This window comes from Ictalurus punctatus, chromosome 13, assembly GCF_001660625.3.
Source record: "Ictalurus punctatus breed USDA103 chromosome 13, Coco_2.0, whole genome shotgun sequence".
NCBI classification, from domain to species: Eukaryota; Metazoa; Chordata; class Actinopteri; order Siluriformes; family Ictaluridae; genus Ictalurus; species Ictalurus punctatus.
Window position 1 is genome coordinate 29,285,001 of NC_030428.2, and position 20,000 is coordinate 29,305,000.

At 41.2% G+C, this 20,000-nt stretch overlaps 2 protein-coding genes across 4 annotated transcripts in view; both read right to left on the reverse strand.

The window, feature by feature from the left end:
• LOC108273522 (A disintegrin and metalloproteinase with thrombospondin motifs 14) overlaps positions 1-958 on the reverse strand; it is a 57,642-nt gene extending 56,684 nt beyond the window's left edge. For both annotated transcript variants that reach the window (XM_053685256.1, XM_053685255.1), the window contains exon 1: positions 804-958. In XM_053685256.1, coding sequence (XP_053541231.1) covers positions 804-864 — 61 coding nt within the window. In that variant the 5' untranslated portion in view covers positions 865-958. The remainder of the gene's footprint in view (positions 1-803) is intronic.
• An 11,485-nt stretch (positions 959-12,443) lies between these two features.
• pald1a (phosphatase domain containing paladin 1a) overlaps positions 12,444-20,000 on the reverse strand; it is a 44,166-nt gene continuing 36,609 nt past the window's right edge. For both annotated transcript variants that reach the window (XM_053685258.1, XM_017483979.3), the window contains exons 19-20: positions 15,479-15,634; positions 12,444-14,102 (exon numbers count right to left, since the gene is read on the reverse strand). In XM_053685258.1, coding sequence (XP_053541233.1) covers positions 13,953-14,102; positions 15,479-15,634 — 306 coding nt within the window. In that variant the 3' untranslated portion in view covers positions 12,444-13,952. The remainder of the gene's footprint in view (positions 14,103-15,478; positions 15,635-20,000) is intronic.

The following is a 20,000-nucleotide window of genomic DNA, read 5'->3' on the forward strand; positions in this document are numbered from 1 at the left end:
TCACCTAACACTCATGCAACACTCACCTAATGCTCATCTAACGCTCATACAACATCACCTAACGCTTATCTAACGCTTATCTAAAGCTCACCCGATGCTCATCTAACGCTCATCTAACGTTCACCCAACGCTCATCTAACGCTCATCTAACGCATAATGTAGTCCAAACAGAGACACACTGCTCGCTTTCCTTATCTTCCCTAAACTAGTCCCAGAAAAACGTTCTTCTCCATCTCTACCTCCTCTACACCTGCTGCGTTAAATAAACTCTCGCAGTGTTGCTTTAACACCTACAGCGAGTTTTCAGCTGAATTTATTCAACACTGCGAGTGTTAATGCAGTGCCGTGTGTATTAATCCCACACTTCAGCAAGTAATTCACTACTGTCTCTGTTTATTTAGCGCTGTCGTAACTTTACTACACTGTAGGGGTTAATTCAATTCTATAGATTTACTTTCACACTGTAGATGTGAATCCAGATGTGCAGTCTGTGTTTAACGCAGCACTGAGCTTTTCCAGATGTTGGTGTTGAGCTTGCTCTGAGCTCATTAATAAACGCCGGTATTAATCTCCAAATTTGAGTGACGTATTTACCAACACACACACACACACACGCACACACACACACACACACACACACACTGTGTGCAGTGTGTATGAGCTGAATACCGCGGGAGTTCTCCACCAGCCCGTGTGTGTGTGTGTGTGTGTGTGTGTGTGTGTGTGTGTGTGTGTGTGCGAGAGAGAGAGAGAGAGAGAGAGAGAGAGAGAGAGAGAGAGAGAGAGCTGAATAAGGTACTCACCCCGGGAGTTCTCCACCAGCCCGAGTGTGACGGCGCAGAGCAGGAGGTAGAAGTAGTCCATATCGGTGTTACTGTGAACGCGGACACACACATTCAACACACTGCTGCTGTACTCCGATCATTGGGTCAAGTGTGTGTGTGTGTGTGTGTGTGTGTGTGTGTGTGTGTGTGTGTGTGTGTGTGTGTGTGTGAGGCACAGCGGCTCCGCGCAGCATTGAGAACTTCAGCTGAGTGGCGCTTCAGCTCCGGCTGAACTCAACCATCCACCAGCACAGGGTTGCCAGATTTCACACCACACTCCATCTCCTGATTCTTTTCCACCTTCTAAACTTCAGGACACCACAAGGACAACACGGAGCATGAAAAATAAATAGATAGAAAGGAAGAAAGAAAGAGTCGGAGGAACGAATATAGATTTAGAAAAGGAAGAAAGAAAAAAGGATGGTTAAAAAAAAAAGAAAGACAGAAAAAAGAAATAAAGGATGTATGTATGGAGAATAAAGAAAGTAATGTAAGTAAAACAAGAGAGGTTTAAAAAAAAAAAAAAAAAGCAACATAGAGAGTGTTATATAAATAAAGTGTAATTATTGTTGATCAGTATCACAGCAGTGACCACACCTACATAGGAGGCATTGAAAAGAAAGAAAGAAAATAACGGACAGACAATTCAAACCATTTTCTGTTCTAGTTTTGTTTACTGCACACTTTTACCTGTTTTGTCTTTCACATACAATCTGTCCTAAAGTATAGCTGAAGTTTATAAACGTCCAATCTGGTAACCCTGTGCATGGCCTTGAGCCTCTATACCTCCAGAAATGTGGCTTTAATCAGAGGCAGAGAAACGGTTAATGGCACTGTGGGAGGAAAAACAGTCTGCTGCTGAGGATTAAACAGCAAAATACTGGAATATGTGGATTTACTGTTCTGGCATAAGTGTCCTCCATTTCTACACTTAAACAAAAATATAAACTCTAATATACAGCTTCATGCATTCAGGCATGTCGTGGAAGTTTATGACTATACTGAATGAACCATTTGTGGACCTGGAAACATAAACAGAATGATCTGGATTTGGCTACATCTGGGAATAATATTCATAACACAGTGACGTCATCCTCTCCACTTTGATTTCAGATATAAATATCAGTGTATACCTTCATACCGATAAACTTTCACACTATTTATGTTTCTTAAAGTTAACTGTAAGACTCAAGTCAGAATCATGAATCAGAAATCACTTTTCCTTTATTCATGTTGTTTTTTTTGTTGTTGTTTGTAGATGCATAGCTAAATGAACAATTAGCACAAGATCCAACAATATAGTTAGGCTGTAGTTCAGCAGATTCAAGAAAAGAAGCGGCTAATCAAATGGTTCATGCTTATTTATCAAGTAGCAATGTGCTCGAGTTGTAAAAGCCTGTAAATTGCCAAATGACATGTGCACCCAACAACATCAGGAGGCTGACTATTACAAATCTTCACAGTAGAGTGAAGAATGCATCTATCAAATTGATGGACTATGGCCTTTGGAATAGAGAGAGCATGCTCTGGTGTCAAGGCACTCCCTCTAGTGGTTCCACACGAGGTATAGGGTGGAATGGAGCAGTGCCTTCAAGTCTATGGGGCAATGGTCTAAGTGCATCCTACAGAGAGCAGACACAGCTGCAACTTGTAGCCTGTGTGGAAGGCTTAGCATAGATTTACTGAAGGCCCTATTATATTAATTGCTTTCCTTTTGACTCTTGGCCTTCAGTTTCACCTGTGAAGACTGCATTTGTTGTTAAAAAGGATAAACCAACATGAAGACCAGAGAGCTGTCTATAGGAGAAAAGCGAATCATTTTGGAACGTCCTGAAAAAGAAAGAAACCGCCGGTGTACTGTGGAACAGACACTGAACAGGTCGGCCAAGGAAAACTACAACAACTGATGACAGAAACATTGTGAGAGCTCTGAAGAAAAACCCAAAACAGCAGTCAGTAACATCAACAGCAACCTCCACGGGGCAGGGTGAAGGTCTCACAATCCACCGTTCTAAGAAGACTTCAAGAGCAAAAATATAGAGGTCATACCACAAGATGGAAACCAGTCATCATCACTAAGAATCAGAAATCCAGATTGGAATTCACAAAGAAATACAGAGACGAGCCACAAAAGTTCTGGAACCGAGATGAACCTCTACCAAAGTGATGGAAAGTGTGGAGAAAGAAAGGATCTGCTCATGGTCCAAAACATAAAGCTCATCTGTGAAACATGGTGGAGGTAGTGTCATGGCTTGTGCTTGCATGGCTGCTTCTGGAACATTCTTATTAATCTTTATTGATGATGAACTCATGTTGGTAGCAGCAGAATGAATTCAGAAGTTTACAGGAACATTTTGTATGCAGATTTACAGAGAAATGCATCCGAATGAATCAGGAGAAACTTCATCATGCAGCAAGACAACAATCCAAAACACACTTCCACCTCAACACAGGACTTCAACTAACAAACAACTACTGAAAGAAGCTGCAGGAAAAACCTGGAGAAGCTTCACAGAAGAAGTCGCAGTGAGTCGCAGGATTGATACAGTTATTACAAGTAAAGGATATTCAACCAAATATTAAGTGTTATTTACTTTCAGTTACTTCAAGACTGATCTGTTCCTATACTTTTGCTCATCTAAAAATTGGGTGGTCTGAAACAAAAGGTTTTATGTTTTATGTTGTGGAACATGTCAAGTTGTAAATAATAAAAGCTGAAATTCTGATCCATCGTCTCATCTCCATCTTTTGATCTCAAATGTCTTTGCTGGAGAGCACAAACAAACAGACAATAAAATGAAATGCATAATTAAAATTAAACTATAGAATAAAAATTTTATTTAAAATTGTTGAAATAGTTTTCTCATGAAAATCATAAATTCACCCTGAACTCTAAATCACATCCACAGTTTACAGGCAGAGGTGTTTTTAGTGGTGCATACTAATGCGAAAATATCACACACCTCAGTGTGAACTCTAAACCCCAAATCTGTAACTGCTCACTTTCAGTATGACTCCATGTCTGTGTTTAGACACTGATTTAGGTCAGTTTACCCTGTGAGAGTCTGTTCATCCTGATGATTCATTGCCCATTAGCCGAGGTCGCGACCGCGTACATATTCGTGAGGTTAAATCAGCTGTACCCCCTGCAGACTACAACGGAGCTATATGCTAAATGAACATGACTCTCTGAGCTCATGTCTCATTTACCAGATGGCTAACACTCTGAGGTGTGGGTTCACCTCCTGTAGCAAAAGAAAGAAAGAAAGAAAGAAAGAAAGAAAGAGTATTTTCTTTGGCTGAAAGGTTGAGTGTGTTACAGTTGAACAATCCTACACACTCTTCCTCTTCTGCTGAGTGGTTCATTTATAAAATATGTTGGTGGGTGGTGGAGTAAGGACTACATCAGATGGAAAAAGCATTAGGCCTATATGTTAGTATAAGTGAAATGGAGCATTTTAGAATACAGCCTTGTTGTTGTTTTTTTTAAAGGAAAAAATTCTGCATTATTATTATTATTATTATTTTTAAATTGCATTACCTTGTTCGCTTTCTTTTAAAACATTTAAGTGATTTTGCTGAACCATTTGTATAGAGTAAAAATAAAACAATTAAAAATTGTTGAAATGGTTGTCTCATTAAAATCATAAAGTCACCATGAACTCAAAAATCACATCCATAATTTACAGGCAGATGTGTTCAGTGCTTTATACTAATGACTAATGATTGATATTAATATTTGGGATGTAATTTGTTTCTAATTTAATGTCAAGCATATACGGTAGAACTTATTTAAAATTCCAGATTTTCCTTTATGGAAAAAGTAAATACTTGTTAATGTTCTCTCTTTTTCTTTCTTTCTTTCTTTATTATTATTTTTTAACTTTACACGAGCATAAACTACATTTTAAATGCAAATGGTTGCCGATACATTTTCCCGTCCGGTACTTGGCCTAGTGCACTAAATTAATTCTTTAATGCAACCAATTCTCATGTTTAAAAAGAATATGTTTTGTTGTTGTTGTTGTTTTGACTGTACGATCACAAAACGACTCCTCAAATCTGCGAGTCAGTTCCCGTTATTCACCTTCAAGAACCGATTCAAAGAGTTGATTCATTTGCAAACGACACCCGACTACATTTTTTACCTCAGAGAAAACTCCAAGGGTACGACTTGTCTTACACTCGATTGTCTTAAATTTAAATTAGTTTCTTAAACTGATTATTACTCGTGTTTTCTAGTCGGTCAAACTGTGAAATGTCTCTAACGTTAACTATTTATATTTCTATGAGTAGAACATTGAGCCAATTTAGCAGTTAGCCTTCAAACTCTCCCAGCTATTGTGCTAACTAGTTAGTTATCCTGTCAGCGTTTATGTTAGCTTGCTTTACCAAGCTGGATAGTGACAATTTCAGTGGAGTGGTGAAGTGTGATTTAAGCCAATACAATTAGTTTACCGCCTCGAAAAAACCCCACTGTTTTACTTAGACAACCTTTTATTAAATTTGGAAACGGCTAGCTGCTAGGCCTCTCTACACAGGGCTAGCTTAGCTAACGTTGTCGTGACCAGCGCGCGCGCGCTGAGAGGTGTGTGTGTGTGCGCGCGCGCGACTTGCGTCACGTGTCATTTCCGTATTTTATATCTCAAGTTCAAGTGGCTTTATTGCTTTATTACTAATTAACAGCTAAACATATTTTTTTCCAGGTTTAAAATGATTTAAACAGGTCTAGTGTTCATATAAAAACACCACAGTATGAAAAAAGACACAAAGTGAGAGAGTAAAGTCCCTAAAAAAGTATAAAATCTGTGTTTAAGAGCTTTTTGTTTGTCTTGGTGCAGTAGGCACAAATAATAATAATAATAATAATAATAATAAACAATGTAGACTTCAGAACTGTACACTTTATCATCCTGTACTCCTTCATTTTGTCTCCAAATCAAATGCTGGCTATAACACGTTAGCCCCGCCCCCTGTACTCAAACTCTACAGTAGTACTGATTCTCTCACCACGTGACAAAGGTGTTCTTCAGACAGAATTACTTTTCTAGATGTGTGTTAATGATGTTGCTGGAAGATGTCAATAGTAATTAAGAATGATTCACATGGGATGAGCGATCTCAAAAAGTCTGTACTCGTGTTAGGAACTCAATAACTTACCTACAACCTCCTCAGAAGCGTCACTTCTCTGACACGCCCTTTGTCTATATTTTATTGTTCTGTGTTTTAAACTGTTGGCTTCCTGGAGCATCTTTATAGTTACTGAAGAAAAAAATCACAGAACATCTTTTCTCACAGGATGTAACGCAGTCTTTATTCGGTCCCTCCAGGATTTCACCATCGCAGAAATCAACGCAAAATCAAGGATACTCAACAATATTCGCAGGAGCTTGCAATTTTTCAAAATTACAGCAGATGTTCTGCAGATTTGGGGCGAAACGAGTCATGTGACATCATCTCGACACACATTCAGCTAAAGCCCTCTTCGACTCACGTGCAAACTTCACTGCGAAAGACGGTGCAGGACAATTTTGTGCAACTTCAATGCGTTTTCCGCAAAAAACCTCCGCAAGTTGCATCACAAATTTTGAAAAAAGCCGTAACCTTCACAAAAAAACCTTCTGAAATCCTGTACGGACTGATTATCAAGAGTATCATTACCTGGAGTTATTTCTCCTGCATAGTTTATATTCCTCACATGACGGATTCAGAAGAAACCAAAATCCCAGAGATCCTCCAGGAACAATTACATTAAATGACATTAAACACCTCCACATGTAAAACTAACCCCATCTGAATAGGAATTAATTTGAATGTTTGCAGTGTGCATTATTATTATTATTATTATTATTATTATTATTGTAGAAGGTGGCAGTAGTCATGATGGATGTTTGAGATGTCACAGAGGGAGCAGCAGTTAAATTTGGTCTCGTATAGATGAAGTAAATTCTTAGAAGAAAAGTTTTACCACAGGGGTTCTACTTGGAACTGTTTCTCATAGTTTTATGTAGAACCCTACAGCCTTCTGTGGTTTAGTGGTTTCTTTGAAGCAGAAATAAAACCAGTGTACACCACTGAGGTGGAAAATACTGCATACTGGAGATGGTTTATAGAGATGTCTGACTTCCTGCTGCATTAACGCTCTTAAAGAGACCAGCTCGGTTCATTAGCGGAGTCATGAATAATTGCTGCATACATTCTTAGAAGAAAAGGTTAAACCGAAGAACATTTAGGGTTCTAGAATAATCGCCGATTAGATTTGGACCACAGACCCTGGTAAAGCCCTTGGTAGATACTCCACTAATGAATCACGCTGGTTTCTCTTGGGCGTGTTAATGCTGCACGAGGTCAGACATGGTCTCCAGTGAGCTGTGTTTTCCACCTCAGTGGGGTACACGGTTTTTATTTCTGTTTCGGTGTGTAGAGGGAAACCACTAAACCACACGAGAGGAGTAAGACACTTACTCCGTCTAATTAGCATGTTTTATTTTCATGGGCTGTGTTTAATGAGTAGAAACATCAGTTATCAAAATATAACTCTTACAGCACACACTGTCACGCAGGAGTTCTCCAGGAATAACGATATACGCCTTCGTCAGTCGTAGATAACTAACAGTAGCATTGTAGAGGTGTGAAAATCAGCAAAAGCTATGTCTGATTCTGTAGCATGCTCTGGCTCCATCCCCAGGTCATGGTCGCTGGTCTGCAGGACGTCCGGGTGGTTACTAATCTGGATGAGTAAAAGTCATAAAACATTCTTTTCATAAAGAATGACCACAATATCATCCTTCCCTATATATAAATATTGCAATCCATCTTTCTGTTTTTGCTCTTTTCTTCCCTCTATTTTTTTTACTCATTTTCTTATCTTTCTCTGGCTCTCTCTGTTTTAGAAGTAGTCCTACCCCCCACCCCCACCCCCACCGTATGGTCTCTCTCCTCTTCCGTCCTCGGCCTCTCGTTTTTTCTCAAAGCGTCTCTTTGTGTGCTTTTCTCTCTTGATCTGTGAGCAGCGTGAGTTCAGGTTTCATCTTAATGTCGCCTCTTTCTCTTTCCTGCGCTGCTTTCTCTTAGCTGTTGCATGAAACGCTTTCAGAAACCACAGAGAATATTAATTCCACTCTCTAATACACAACAACAGTAATAAAATAATAGCCTTAACACCTGCAAGTGGCAATTTTCAGGGTCCAAGCACCAAACTGTGTTAAGGCATAATCACGGCGTTATTGCTTTACTGGTGACTAATTCTGATTAACAAAGAAAGTTCTAGTTGTAGATCTTGCGGGATCCTTTGCTGGTTGCGGAAGATGTGGACTGAAAACACAATACACAATAGTCTGTATAGTGAATGGGGAAGTCAAAACAAGTCACAGTATACACCCATCAGCCATAACATTAAAACCACTGACAGCTGAAGTGAATAACATCGTTACAGGGGCACCTGAAAAGGGGAGGGATTTATTTATTAGGCAGCAAATGAACAGTCAGTTCTCGAAGGTGACGTGTTGGAAGCAGAAAAATGGGTGAGGATATGAGTGACTTAGACAAGGGCCAAACAGTAATGACTAGACGTCTGGGTCAGAGCGTCTCCTAAACAGCAGGTGTTGTGGGGTGTTCCCTGTGTGCAGGGGTTAGTACCTACTAAAAGTGCTCCAAGGAGAACCGGTGAACCAGAGACAGGGTCATGGACTCCCAAGTGTCAGTGATGTGCGTGAGGAGTGAATGCTAACCCGTCTGGTCTGATCACACAGAAGATGTACTGTAGCACAAACTGCTGAAGAAGTTCATCCTGGTTCTGATAGAAAGGAGTCAGAACACACAGAGCATCACAGCTTGCTGCGTATGGAGCTGCGTAGGAGCTGTGGTCAGAGTGTCCATGCTGACCCCCTGTACACCTCCGAAACTCCTACAATGGACACGTGATCATCAGAATTGGACCATGGAGCAATGGAAGAAGGTGGCCTGGTCTGATGAATCAGGTTTTCTTTTACATCAAGTGGAGGCCAGGTGTGTGTGTGTCGCTTACCTGGGGAACAGATGGAATCAGGATGCACTATGGGAAGAAGGCGAGCCGGCAGAGGCAGTGTGGTGATCTGGGTAATGTTCTGCTGGGAAACCTTGGGTCCTGGTGTTCATGTGGATGTTACTTTGACACGTACCACCTACCTAAACACTGTTTCAGACTGAGTACACCTCTTCATGGTAACGGTGTTCCCTAATATCAGTGGCCTCTTTCAGCAGGATAATGCTCCCTGACACACTGCAGGGATGAAGGTGTTGACTCTGCCTCCAAAATTCCCCAGATCTCAATCCGATCGAGCATCTGTGGGATGTTCTGGACAAACAAGTCCGATCCATAGACACAGCACACCTTCAGAGGTCTTGTGGAGTCCAGGCCTCGACGGGTCAGAGTTGTTTTGGCGGCGCAAAGGGAGGGGCACCTACACAATTTTAGGCAGCTGGTTTTAATGTTATGGCTAATCGATGTATGCATTAAATTTAATACAATAATAATAATAATAATAATAATAACAAAACAACAGCAACAATAATAAAATGAATAACAATAAGAAAACTATACTGCCTGCATTTCTAATTAATGTAGTCCCTTTCCTAAACATTAGTTTCTGTTACAGAATACAGAGCGTACCCATGGTTTTACATGTTTTACTTTGCAGTCCTTGGTTGCTCTGTGTTCTCGTGTGTGTGTGTTTGTGTGTGTGTGTGTGTGTGTTTGTGTCTGGTTTACCACATAATCATCCCCAACCATTCAGTGACATCACAGAACCCCCCTCAAGGCAATAATTAATATTGTGGTTCTGGCCATTTCTCCACTAATACATCAATCTCCTGAGCTGCTGATTCCGATTACTGAAGAATACAGTTCCATTTTTAGCTGATTCTGCTGAATATCTTCCTGCAAAACTGAAACTGCAACCATGCCTGAGGTTTCCAGTGACGTTGACACAAAACACACACTATTGGCATGATAAAGTATAACAGCCCCCGAGCTGGCCGAGTAGTCTTACCCCAGGGGCAAGTCAACAAGGGCACAGAGAAAGCCAAGTGAATGCTTTTAATGCAGCCAAAGCCTTAGCTTTTAACTTAAGGTGGTCAAAGTATATATAAAAAAAGAACATTTAAGACCCAGTGGTTTTCATCAAGAGCTTTGGACTTTGAGTTGCCTTTGAAGAAATTTGTATTCCTTAATGACTGTATGTCCATCTTGTCTAGAACATCTTTAAAACCATAGCCAAGCACAGTTAACATCAGTGTAATGTACATTTAGGTATATTAGTCTGTAAAATGTGGTATAAATCTTTTAGATTGCTTTAAGAGATAAATAACCCTTATTTATGTTATTCAAGAAATGACCCCATATTTATTTTACATCCTGACTAATGTTTTATTTTAGACTTGAAAATGAACACAATTGTTCGTTGTGGTTTTACTGACCAGGAAGTGCAATGCTTATCAGCTAGCAATTGCTAGCATTGTTAGTTGAGCTGGAAAAATCCAATATGTGATATTCGTAGAGGTACGTTACACTATAATGTTTAATCACCTGTAAATGTATAACAGTATACAGCGTTTGTAATTAACGTGAAATGTAAATGTATAACATTGGATTATATGAAGTTTTTACTCTCCTGAAGGAAGGTGGCTAGTGTTGTGTTTTACAGAATGAAATATTGCTCAGTGAACAGTGACATTGGATCAGTGGGAATTCATGACAGTGTTGCAGGGAAAGGAGCTATAGTTCTGCCCCAGGCCTCATTCAGCTCAGACCAGCAAAGATGTCACCGTGTCCCAAAACCTTTGTTTCTGCTACAGAGGTGCTATTGAGAAGGAAGACACTTTCAGAACTGAGGGGGTCGAAAATGTTCATATACTACAAGAAATGGATGTAGTTCAAGAACTGGTTCATCCACGTGGACCTGCATGACATGTACTTTCTTATTCCTGTTTCCCCAAAGAGAGATGCTGAAGGTTTGGCTTCCATGTGCAGGCATTTATTTCTCAAGATGTACATATGCAGCCTTACGTGAGATGAGGATACTGCCATATTTGGATGACTAGCTCCTTTATCCCCCCACAAGGAGCAGTCCACCTGGAACCTACTTCCAACCTGCTCACACCTACAACTGGCCTCACTGAGAGCAACTCATCTGCCAGGGCTGTACAGTGGGGTAACAGACACAGTCAAGACTGCAGATATGCCCAGGAGAATGAGTGGAAATGGTAGCCCAGATCATTCAAATCGTTCTCCCCGTCAGAGCCATACAGCCTGCTGGGTCTGGATGCCCTGGTCCAGAACCGGCTTCACCACTTGTTCTGTGCATTTCTTTCTATAATACTGTTTCTTCACACACTGTACAGGTTTCAGCAACTAGACCACAGAGTCCTCCTTGTGGCGCCAAAATGATCAGCAAGACCTTGGTTCTCACTGCAACTTTTGCTATCACCCTTTCCATGAGCATATCTGCTGTCAGCCATCAGCTGCTACATCAGCAGAGTTATCTGCGTCCCTGGGTCTGGCCCACTGGAATGAATCTCCAACTGTAGCCTTTGATCCAGCTGGTCAGGAAATGCGAGAGTCTGTATTACATGTGGCTTGTATGCCATAAATCGGAAGCTAAACTGTGAATGGGGTTCACTTCATCGACTGGACCCAATGCCTCACTCCTTCCCAAGATCCTGTGCACATGCCTGCTTCACAGCAGTAAGTCCCAGGCTATGCTAAAGGGGTATGTGCCAGCACCATGTGTGGCATCTCTCTCTGGTCTCAAAGGTTTACTACTGCCTTTCTAAAGGGTGCAGGAGTCCCTTACGCACTGAGTTTTTGTGTAAAGCTGATTTAATTTAAAAATTGCCAGCATTTATTTCTACTAAAAGAATGTTAAATGGCTTTGGGAAATCCTTCTGGCTGAATCCAGGTTTTCTGTCCAAAAGTCACATCAGCCAACTTTGTGAATCAGTTTATTGACTTTTGAAAAGGCTGAGCCTGCAGCGTGTTCCTCGCTGTTCTCCTTATAAGCCCTATGGTGTTATTCAGACCACATGGAATCCATTCCTTCCTCTTATTATGGAGGTAAGACACAAGGGCTGTCTTTTCTAAACAGAGGCTCAGGCACCTATAGATGGGCTGGACCTCTTCATCTCCACCTCACGGGCCATGTTTAGAGGTGTACCACTCCAGGACATCTGTTCTGTTGCTACCTGGGTGTCTCCTTGCACCTTCTACAGATTCTACAAGGTTAATATTGCCTCTCCCAGTGGTGTGAGTCAAGGGGTCACCTTTCAGGGCAGTTCTGAGGTGAGTCTTGTTTCTTGTGATATTGTTGGTACATGTTATCCAGGTGTTTCATACCGCCCCTGGTGGTTACGCAGGGTAAAGTAGATCACTAGTACAAACATTTTGGAGGTTTTCTAATCACCTCTAGGTGTTTCCTAGGATTTTACTTTATTTTATCACTAGCTTTTTGCACTAATAAACCATTAAATAGATAGATACAGTAGGTAGGTAGATAGATAGAATTTTATCAAAATGGACTAGGATAAAGTGGTATTTAGGGTTCAGATCCAATCTGTCTCACACACACACACACACACTGAAGCTGTGTTTAAAATATTTAATGCTGAGTGTAAAAACATCCTTTACAAAAAAGTATGCTAAAGTGGCGTCATTAAAAATCTGCTCTCCAATGTTAACATTAATAACTGTACATTATTGAAAGTGTAAAGTAGTAAACAATGGGTGGATTAAAGATTAGATTAACAGACTGTTTTCTAAGGAAACAATTCAAAATGTGTAAACTAATACAAAAACTTTTATAAAAGAAAAACAACTTAATCCTGGCATTTTATTGGCTGGATTTGTCTTTAGCGTAATATTAGGACTTGTTATCGCTTTTATCACATCTTCCTTGACTTGGTTGAGTTCCTCAGGCTCTAATGAACTGTGCAAGATGAGAGTTCATGAGTGCTCCAAGTGTACACACTCGAGCAGGTATTGCATACTTGCAAACCAAGGGGACACAGACAAGTCGAAAAGAAAGTGGACAAGGGACAAGGAGTGAACGTTAAACAATGAAATGTTAAAACAATGAAACGGAAGATTGAATACGTCCACTTCTACACACGTGCGCAACACGGTGCCATGATTTCAGTGGAAAGTGACATTTTCTCAATTCTATATAAATTAAACACCGCTCAATGAAGCAACAAACCGAACGGTGATTTCCCTGTACCAATCCGATGGTCTGACGCGGTCTTTTCTTTCCCAGTTCCCCATTCACAACTTCACACCTGCAGTTAGTTCCTATTCACGGTGTTGACGCTCAAAAACAGAAGGAAAACTTACCCGTGGTTTCATCTCATCCGGTCGTATACAACCTCTCATCAAATAACTCGAGATGTTTTATATATAGCTCTATTGTTTTTCACAGGAACAAAAACGCTAGACAGGCCAATCCAACACGCGGCAACAGCAGCAGTCGCTACACAGCGTCGAGAGACGAACCGTGAGTATCTCGTCACTTGCTAGTGTGAACGTAGGACATTGTTTGATGATTTCATGTACAGATTGTATCAGGGATTAATTATTCTTTGTATAATACAACAGAAATACTAGCCAACCCACTAGTTAGTTAAATTTTCTATCTGAAGTTAATTATCGGCTGATCAAATTTAACTGAAGCTCCACCCCTTTTGAAACAGAGGTGCCTGTTACTCAGCTGCATCTGGATGCGTGCTCCTCTGTATTCTCATGCGTAGAAGTGAATTAAACCTTTAGTGGATTAAAACAAGGGACACGAGTGTGTTCTTGCCTGATAGACACAGCAGATGGATTATTCAGGAAAAAGAATAAGACTAGATGTGCAGAGACATTAAAGACGGGTTAAACAGCTGTGCTGCGTGTTAAAGGAACTTCACTTAAACCCAAGCATTACAAGCTGTAATCATGCGCTAAAATTTATTTATCTAATTAAAAGCATAATGAATATTATAATCAAAATAATTTCCCAAAGCACAGTGATCATAAAAAAAATCATCTCTCTCTCTCTGTCCTTTTCTTTCAGTCAGTTTGAGCCCCCCCCCATTAACCCTTTCAAACCCCCCCTGTTCTCAGATGATTTCCCCCCTGTATGGAAGCTTCCGGACGGTCTGTTCTCTCCAGCGGAACCGAAGATGTGCGAATGTTGAGTCTTTTAGGTTCTCAAACTCTGAGAAGGTCAGCTGGTTCAGGAGGTCGTACACTCCTGCTCGAGCTGCCACCTACACAACAAAATATGACCAGAAGTTAAAATCCACTCACAATGTTAAACATTAAACCAGCCTCGGAGGACGCTGTGTTCAGGTCCTGCAGTCTCATCATACGCTGCGCAGGCTTTACACAGCGGGGGAAATGAGTACTGAACGTGTCAGTAAATATATTTCCAATGAGGTTATTCACATGAAATTTCCACCAGACATCAGTATTAACTCAAGAAATCTGGAAATATAAAGAATTCACAACATTAAAGTCTATAAGTAAAGTTATGTGTAATTAAGAGGAATGACACGGGGGAAAAGTACTGATAATTGGTAACGAGCCTTTTTTATAGACCATCACTTTACTAACCCAGCTGATATTAATTTACACAGATAGGGGGTGTAATTACTTATGGATTTCAGCTGGTTCCTCGCCTTACCCTGCCTTGGAGAACTGCTTTTACTTAGCCTGTTCAATACTTTTCCCCAGTGTCATTCCACTTCATTACACATAACTTTATTTGTGGATTTAATGTTGTAATTAGGACGTAATTAAAGACTGTTTGAAGTGTAGATTGTGTGTGAACCGCGCTCGCTTTACACACCTGCATCGTTAAAGTTCTTTTGTTACACATTCACTGATAATGACAACACAGTAAGAAGTTTTCTGACAGAAAGATGGGGAGGAAATAAGAGCCAGAGGCCAGTTAAGTACGTGTGTGTGTGTGTGTGTGTGTGTGTGTGTGTGTGTGTGTGTGTGTGTGGGCTGTTTATCATCCTGAGAATACTTAGGGAAGAGTCTTACTGACAGCAGGATGTAAATCTCCACACACACTACAGGCCTAGTAGAAGCTGTATATACGCCACACAACAGCTGGATTAGGACAAGAACATCTCTCCTTCAGTTATTTTGGACTGTGAGATCCTGCTCTTGGATGAAAAAAAACACTTCTCCAGAAGTAATGTTCTAAACTCCTGTACAGCACTGGAGCTGGCGGCCATGGCCTTCCGTTACGCCGTATCTACATTAACATTACAGTCCTGGAGCAGGAGAAGCTGCAGGAGGAACGAAGAGCCATGACTTGCCATGTTAATGTTAATGTGCTTGTAGTGAAGAGGGTGAACAGAACCACATGTGGGTTCTTTACTCAGATATCTGACGTCTTTAAATGTGCGTAGTGTGGAAACATCTGAGATGTAGCCGTTATCATCTTTTCAACTCGGTTTACTTTCCAGAAGAAAGAATAATCACCACTACGAGAACACCTGAGAAAGCTGTCAAAACAATACATCTGGGCATCTGGGCAGGTGCTCTGTGGTAATCGACACAGCTGGAAGTGGAGCTTTCTGTCACAGTCACACTGCATAAGGAATACTAATGAAATATCGGTGTTTGTTACCTGGTGCATCCAGGTGGAAAAGGAGCGCTGGAGGGAGTTCTTCTTTTCCAGGTGCAGGTAGGTGTTGAAGAGGATGAGGTAAATGTAGCGCTCCAGATACTGCACACTCTTCAACATCAGAGATCCACGCTCCTGTTCATTCTTACAGCTCTTCATCTACACACACACACAGAGTTATACTTTCTTTTTATTTTATTATTTTTTAGGAATCCTAAACCCAAACATACAAACACTCTTTGATTCAAGGTTAGAATACATACAAAGAACTCGAATCTTGTCTGATCCCTCTGAGGATTCCGTGATTTTGCGATCGCAGAAATTAACGCAAGATCGAGCAAAACTCCGCAATATTCGGAGGAGCTGCAATTTTTCAAAACTTCCACAGATTTGGGCCGAGACGAGTCACGTGATGTCATCACAACGCGTGTTCTACCAAAAAGGTGTGTCGACCACGAGTACAGCTAAAAGGTCTCGTCTCCAACAAACATCACCACGAAAGAATTTCATACGATTGCAATTTCCAGTTAAAAAAAAAAAAAGCACAAAAAAAACACCACAAGTCGCAATGCAAATTTTGAGAGAACAAAAAGGCACCAAGATCAAGCATTTTAGCTGCAAAATCCTGTACGGTCTGTCTGACCATGAACAACGCAGCAGTACATATCTGCTCCCTGCTACCCAGAATAACCAGGTATAAAGAACAGCATTATCACTACTTACTCTGCGTAGTACTCATCAGCGTACATGCTCTTTCTTCACTAAAGAAATTCCACGTTTTTTTCCATACTGAGTCTTAAACGTTCTGGACTTCATGCTCAGAGTCCTGGTTATTTTTAAGCTCATTAACAGTATGATTATAAGATAAAACCTGAAACATGATGATGCTGCGTTCATCCCAAAAATATACGAACATCTCAAGGCCACGGATTTCAAGATCCTTTTCTTCTTGAGTCAATATTATTTTGGAAACGGAACATCGATCATTTTTCCACAACTTATTTACATTTATATTTTACCAGGTCTGGAAACCAGTGCCTTTAAATCCCATACTTTTCCGGTCCAGGAACACTGAAAAGCAGTGTTCACCCTAATTATACCGTCTTCCTGTCATCACGACGTGTGAAAACAAACACAATGGGAATGTTTTTATACAGTGGCTTTCGTGTAAACGATGTTTTTGAATTCGCGGCTTGAGTCCTGTAATAAATATTTAAGAAACCGGTTCACAGCGACGTGGAGAACAACACTTCCTGAAGATGTACACCGCGTTACGGTTATCTGGACTTGCTTTGTGTTGCGTGTCTGCACTGCACTGAACTCGCATAAAGGCATTTTCCAGAATGCATCCAGAATGCAGCTGCTAGAGTCCTAACTAGAACTAGAAGATACGACCATATCACACCGATATTATTATCAATACTGCATTGGCTCCCAGGAAAATCTCGCATTAACTATAAAATACTTTTATTAACCTATAAAGCACTAAATGGTCTCGCGCCACAATATCTAAGCGACCTTTTGGTTTTATATGATCCGCCACGCCTACTTAGGTGAAAAGATGCAGGCTATCTGACGGTACCTGGAATAGTGAAGGCTACAGCAGGGGGAAGAGCTTTCTCTTATAGAGCCCCACAGTTATGGAACAGTCTTCCAATTAGTGTTCGGGACTCAGACACAGTCTCAGTGTTTAAGTCTAGGTTTAAAACGTATTTGTTTACTCAAGCCTACCCTGACTAGATTCTGTTCTACTACTTCGCAGTCATAATTATCTTTTTTCTCCCTCTCTCCTTTCGCCGAGCCCCACACGAATTTATGGAGATACTAGAGATCCAGATCCTTTCTGCCTCTGGATGGAGCTCAAATCTTCTTTAATTCCAGACTGCTGGGACTACAGCTGCTCCTAACGCCATACAGACTTCATATAAATCCATAATGAACTTTTTCACACTATCTGTTGTGACCCAGATGAGGATGGGTTCCCTTCTGAGTCGGTTCCTCTCAAGGTTTCTTCCTCTTAACATCTTAGGGAGTTTTTCCTCGCCACCGTCTCCACTCAGTGTCTTGCTCAGTTGGGATAAATTCGTACATTTAATATCTGTATACCGTGTTGATATTTCTGTAAAACTGCTTTGAGACAATGTCTATTGTAAAAAGCGATATACAAATAAAATTGAATTGAATTGAATTTTCAACTTAAACAAAACTAAACGTGGACATCCACGTCGGCTTTCCATACGCACTGGTCATGAGCTGTGATTTATGATACACGGCTTACAAGACACATTCTAAAGCAAACCTGGCCACTTTCACTGTGAAATGTTTGCAGGATTCCTGTAGTTCTTCCCTGAGACCCACAGAGAACGATGCTGACCCCTGGAGGTCAAAGGTCAACATACAGGCATTAAAAAAAATTAACCCCACACTAAATAAATGGCTGCAGAAATGGTCAGAAAAGCACGTTTCTCTGGGAGAAGGCGTAGTGGTTCCAACTGACGCAGCTCAAACACACCTGAGAAGCTTACAAAGCAAACATCCTTCTTTTGGGAACACAAATGGATAAAGATGCCTAATTACCACGTCTGTGTCTGCTGCTGGAAACAGTGATTAACACGGAGCATACCATCACAGTCCAACTCTATCCATCATCCATATCCACACACGCTGATCCAGATGTCCAGATCAAACGCTTGGTTATCTCTCTGAGACTTCATCTGCCATCTTTTTAAATTCTCTTATTTTATTATTTCACTCATTTGCTTAAAAGTTTAGTGCTTTGATTATTGGTTATTGTTTCTCATGCTTCCTCTGAGACACATGAAGACATCCAAACTGCTGCAGGTGCTGAGTCACAGCGCAGAGGAACACACTCGGAGGAAAGCTCTGTCTGCCTTCTTCCACATACATGATCTCAAATACACCCCTGACTGGCTAGTGTCGCTCTCTAGCCCAATTTACCCTGAACTGGCAACCCTGAATCTGCGTAAATGAGGATTCCACAGTCCTCTTAAATATTAACAAAGCCAAAAAACACATGTGGGAAATGAGACTACCCTTACCCACTAAATCAGATTATTTTGATCAGACCCGGGTTCTGAACACATTCGTCATCAAACCCGAACACCAATAAACCCCATCACTGCAACACACTAAAGCCAAATGATAATATTCACCTTCCATAAAAGAACCGAAACGTACCGGTGTGAGAGAACGTTCTAGACACTCCGAGACTAAACCCAACCTTCTACTTCAGGCAGACTGCGGAGACGCAGCAGAAGGTAGCTCATGTAGCCTCCCTTATGTTTACATTTAATGTGGTTATTAGAGTTTTAAGTTCCCACAGTTCTGTGACTCAATGCTGAAATTAAAAACATAACAGTGGTGAGAAAGAACCTTGGAAAGAACATTAAAATAATGATCACAAGCTGCTGTGAATTAGCGGTAATGCTTCAAGCTCATGAGATATATCCATGAGAATATACCGGGGTTAGGAAACCACAGAGACCACCGGAGCTACGGTGACGCATTTGAGCATGGAAAAAAATCTCTCACTGGCTTTAACTGACCCGTTAGATTACAGCGGCGTATGTCCGTATTAAACATTTCAGTCTGAACAGAAAAACCATGGAGACATTTTAATATACTCTCACGAACATGTTATAAGGAACACCTGCACTCGTTCATGCAGGTAACTGATCAGCCAATCGTGTGGCAGCAGTACACGAAGCTGCTATGCATCATAATGTTCACATCGACCATCAGTTGATGTGATGGTTGATGTGGTTTGAGGTTTGCGTTTTTCTATAACTGCTGATCTCCTGGGATTTTCACATACTACAGCGTCTTGAGTTTACACAATAGCGGAATAAAGAAAAAACATCCAGCGAACATCAGTTCTGAGGACAGAAACGCCTTGTTGACGAGAGAGGTCAGAGGAGATGGACGGAGAAGATGGTCGGAGGAGACGGAGAGAGAAGATGGTGGGAGGAGACGGCCGGAGGAGACGGTCGGAGGAGATGGTTGGAGCTGACAGAAAGGTTACAGTAACTCCGATAAGCACTCTGTATCATTGTGCTGAGCAGAAAAGCATCTCAGAAAGCACAACACGTCAGACATCGAGGTGGATGAAAGCGGAAGACCACATCGGGTTCCTCTTTCAGGCACAGGCTCACAACACTGGACAGGTGAAGATGGAATAACGTCACCTGGTCTGATGGATCTGGATTTCTGCTGAGGGACACAGATGGTCGGGTCAGAATTTGTCTCCAACAGCATGAACCCATGGATCCAGCCTGCCTTGTGTCAGCAGTCCAGACTGGTGGAGGTGGTGTAATGCTGTGGGGAATGTTTTCTCAGCCCTCTATGGTTCGTTAATACTGATCAATCATGGCATGAACGCACAGCGTATTTGAGTATTGTTACTGAGATCAGTGTCCTTCAGCGGCCTTCCCAGTCACCGGATCTGAATCCAGTAGATCACCATTGGGATGTGGTAGAACAGGATGAAACATCTGCAGGAGTTGTG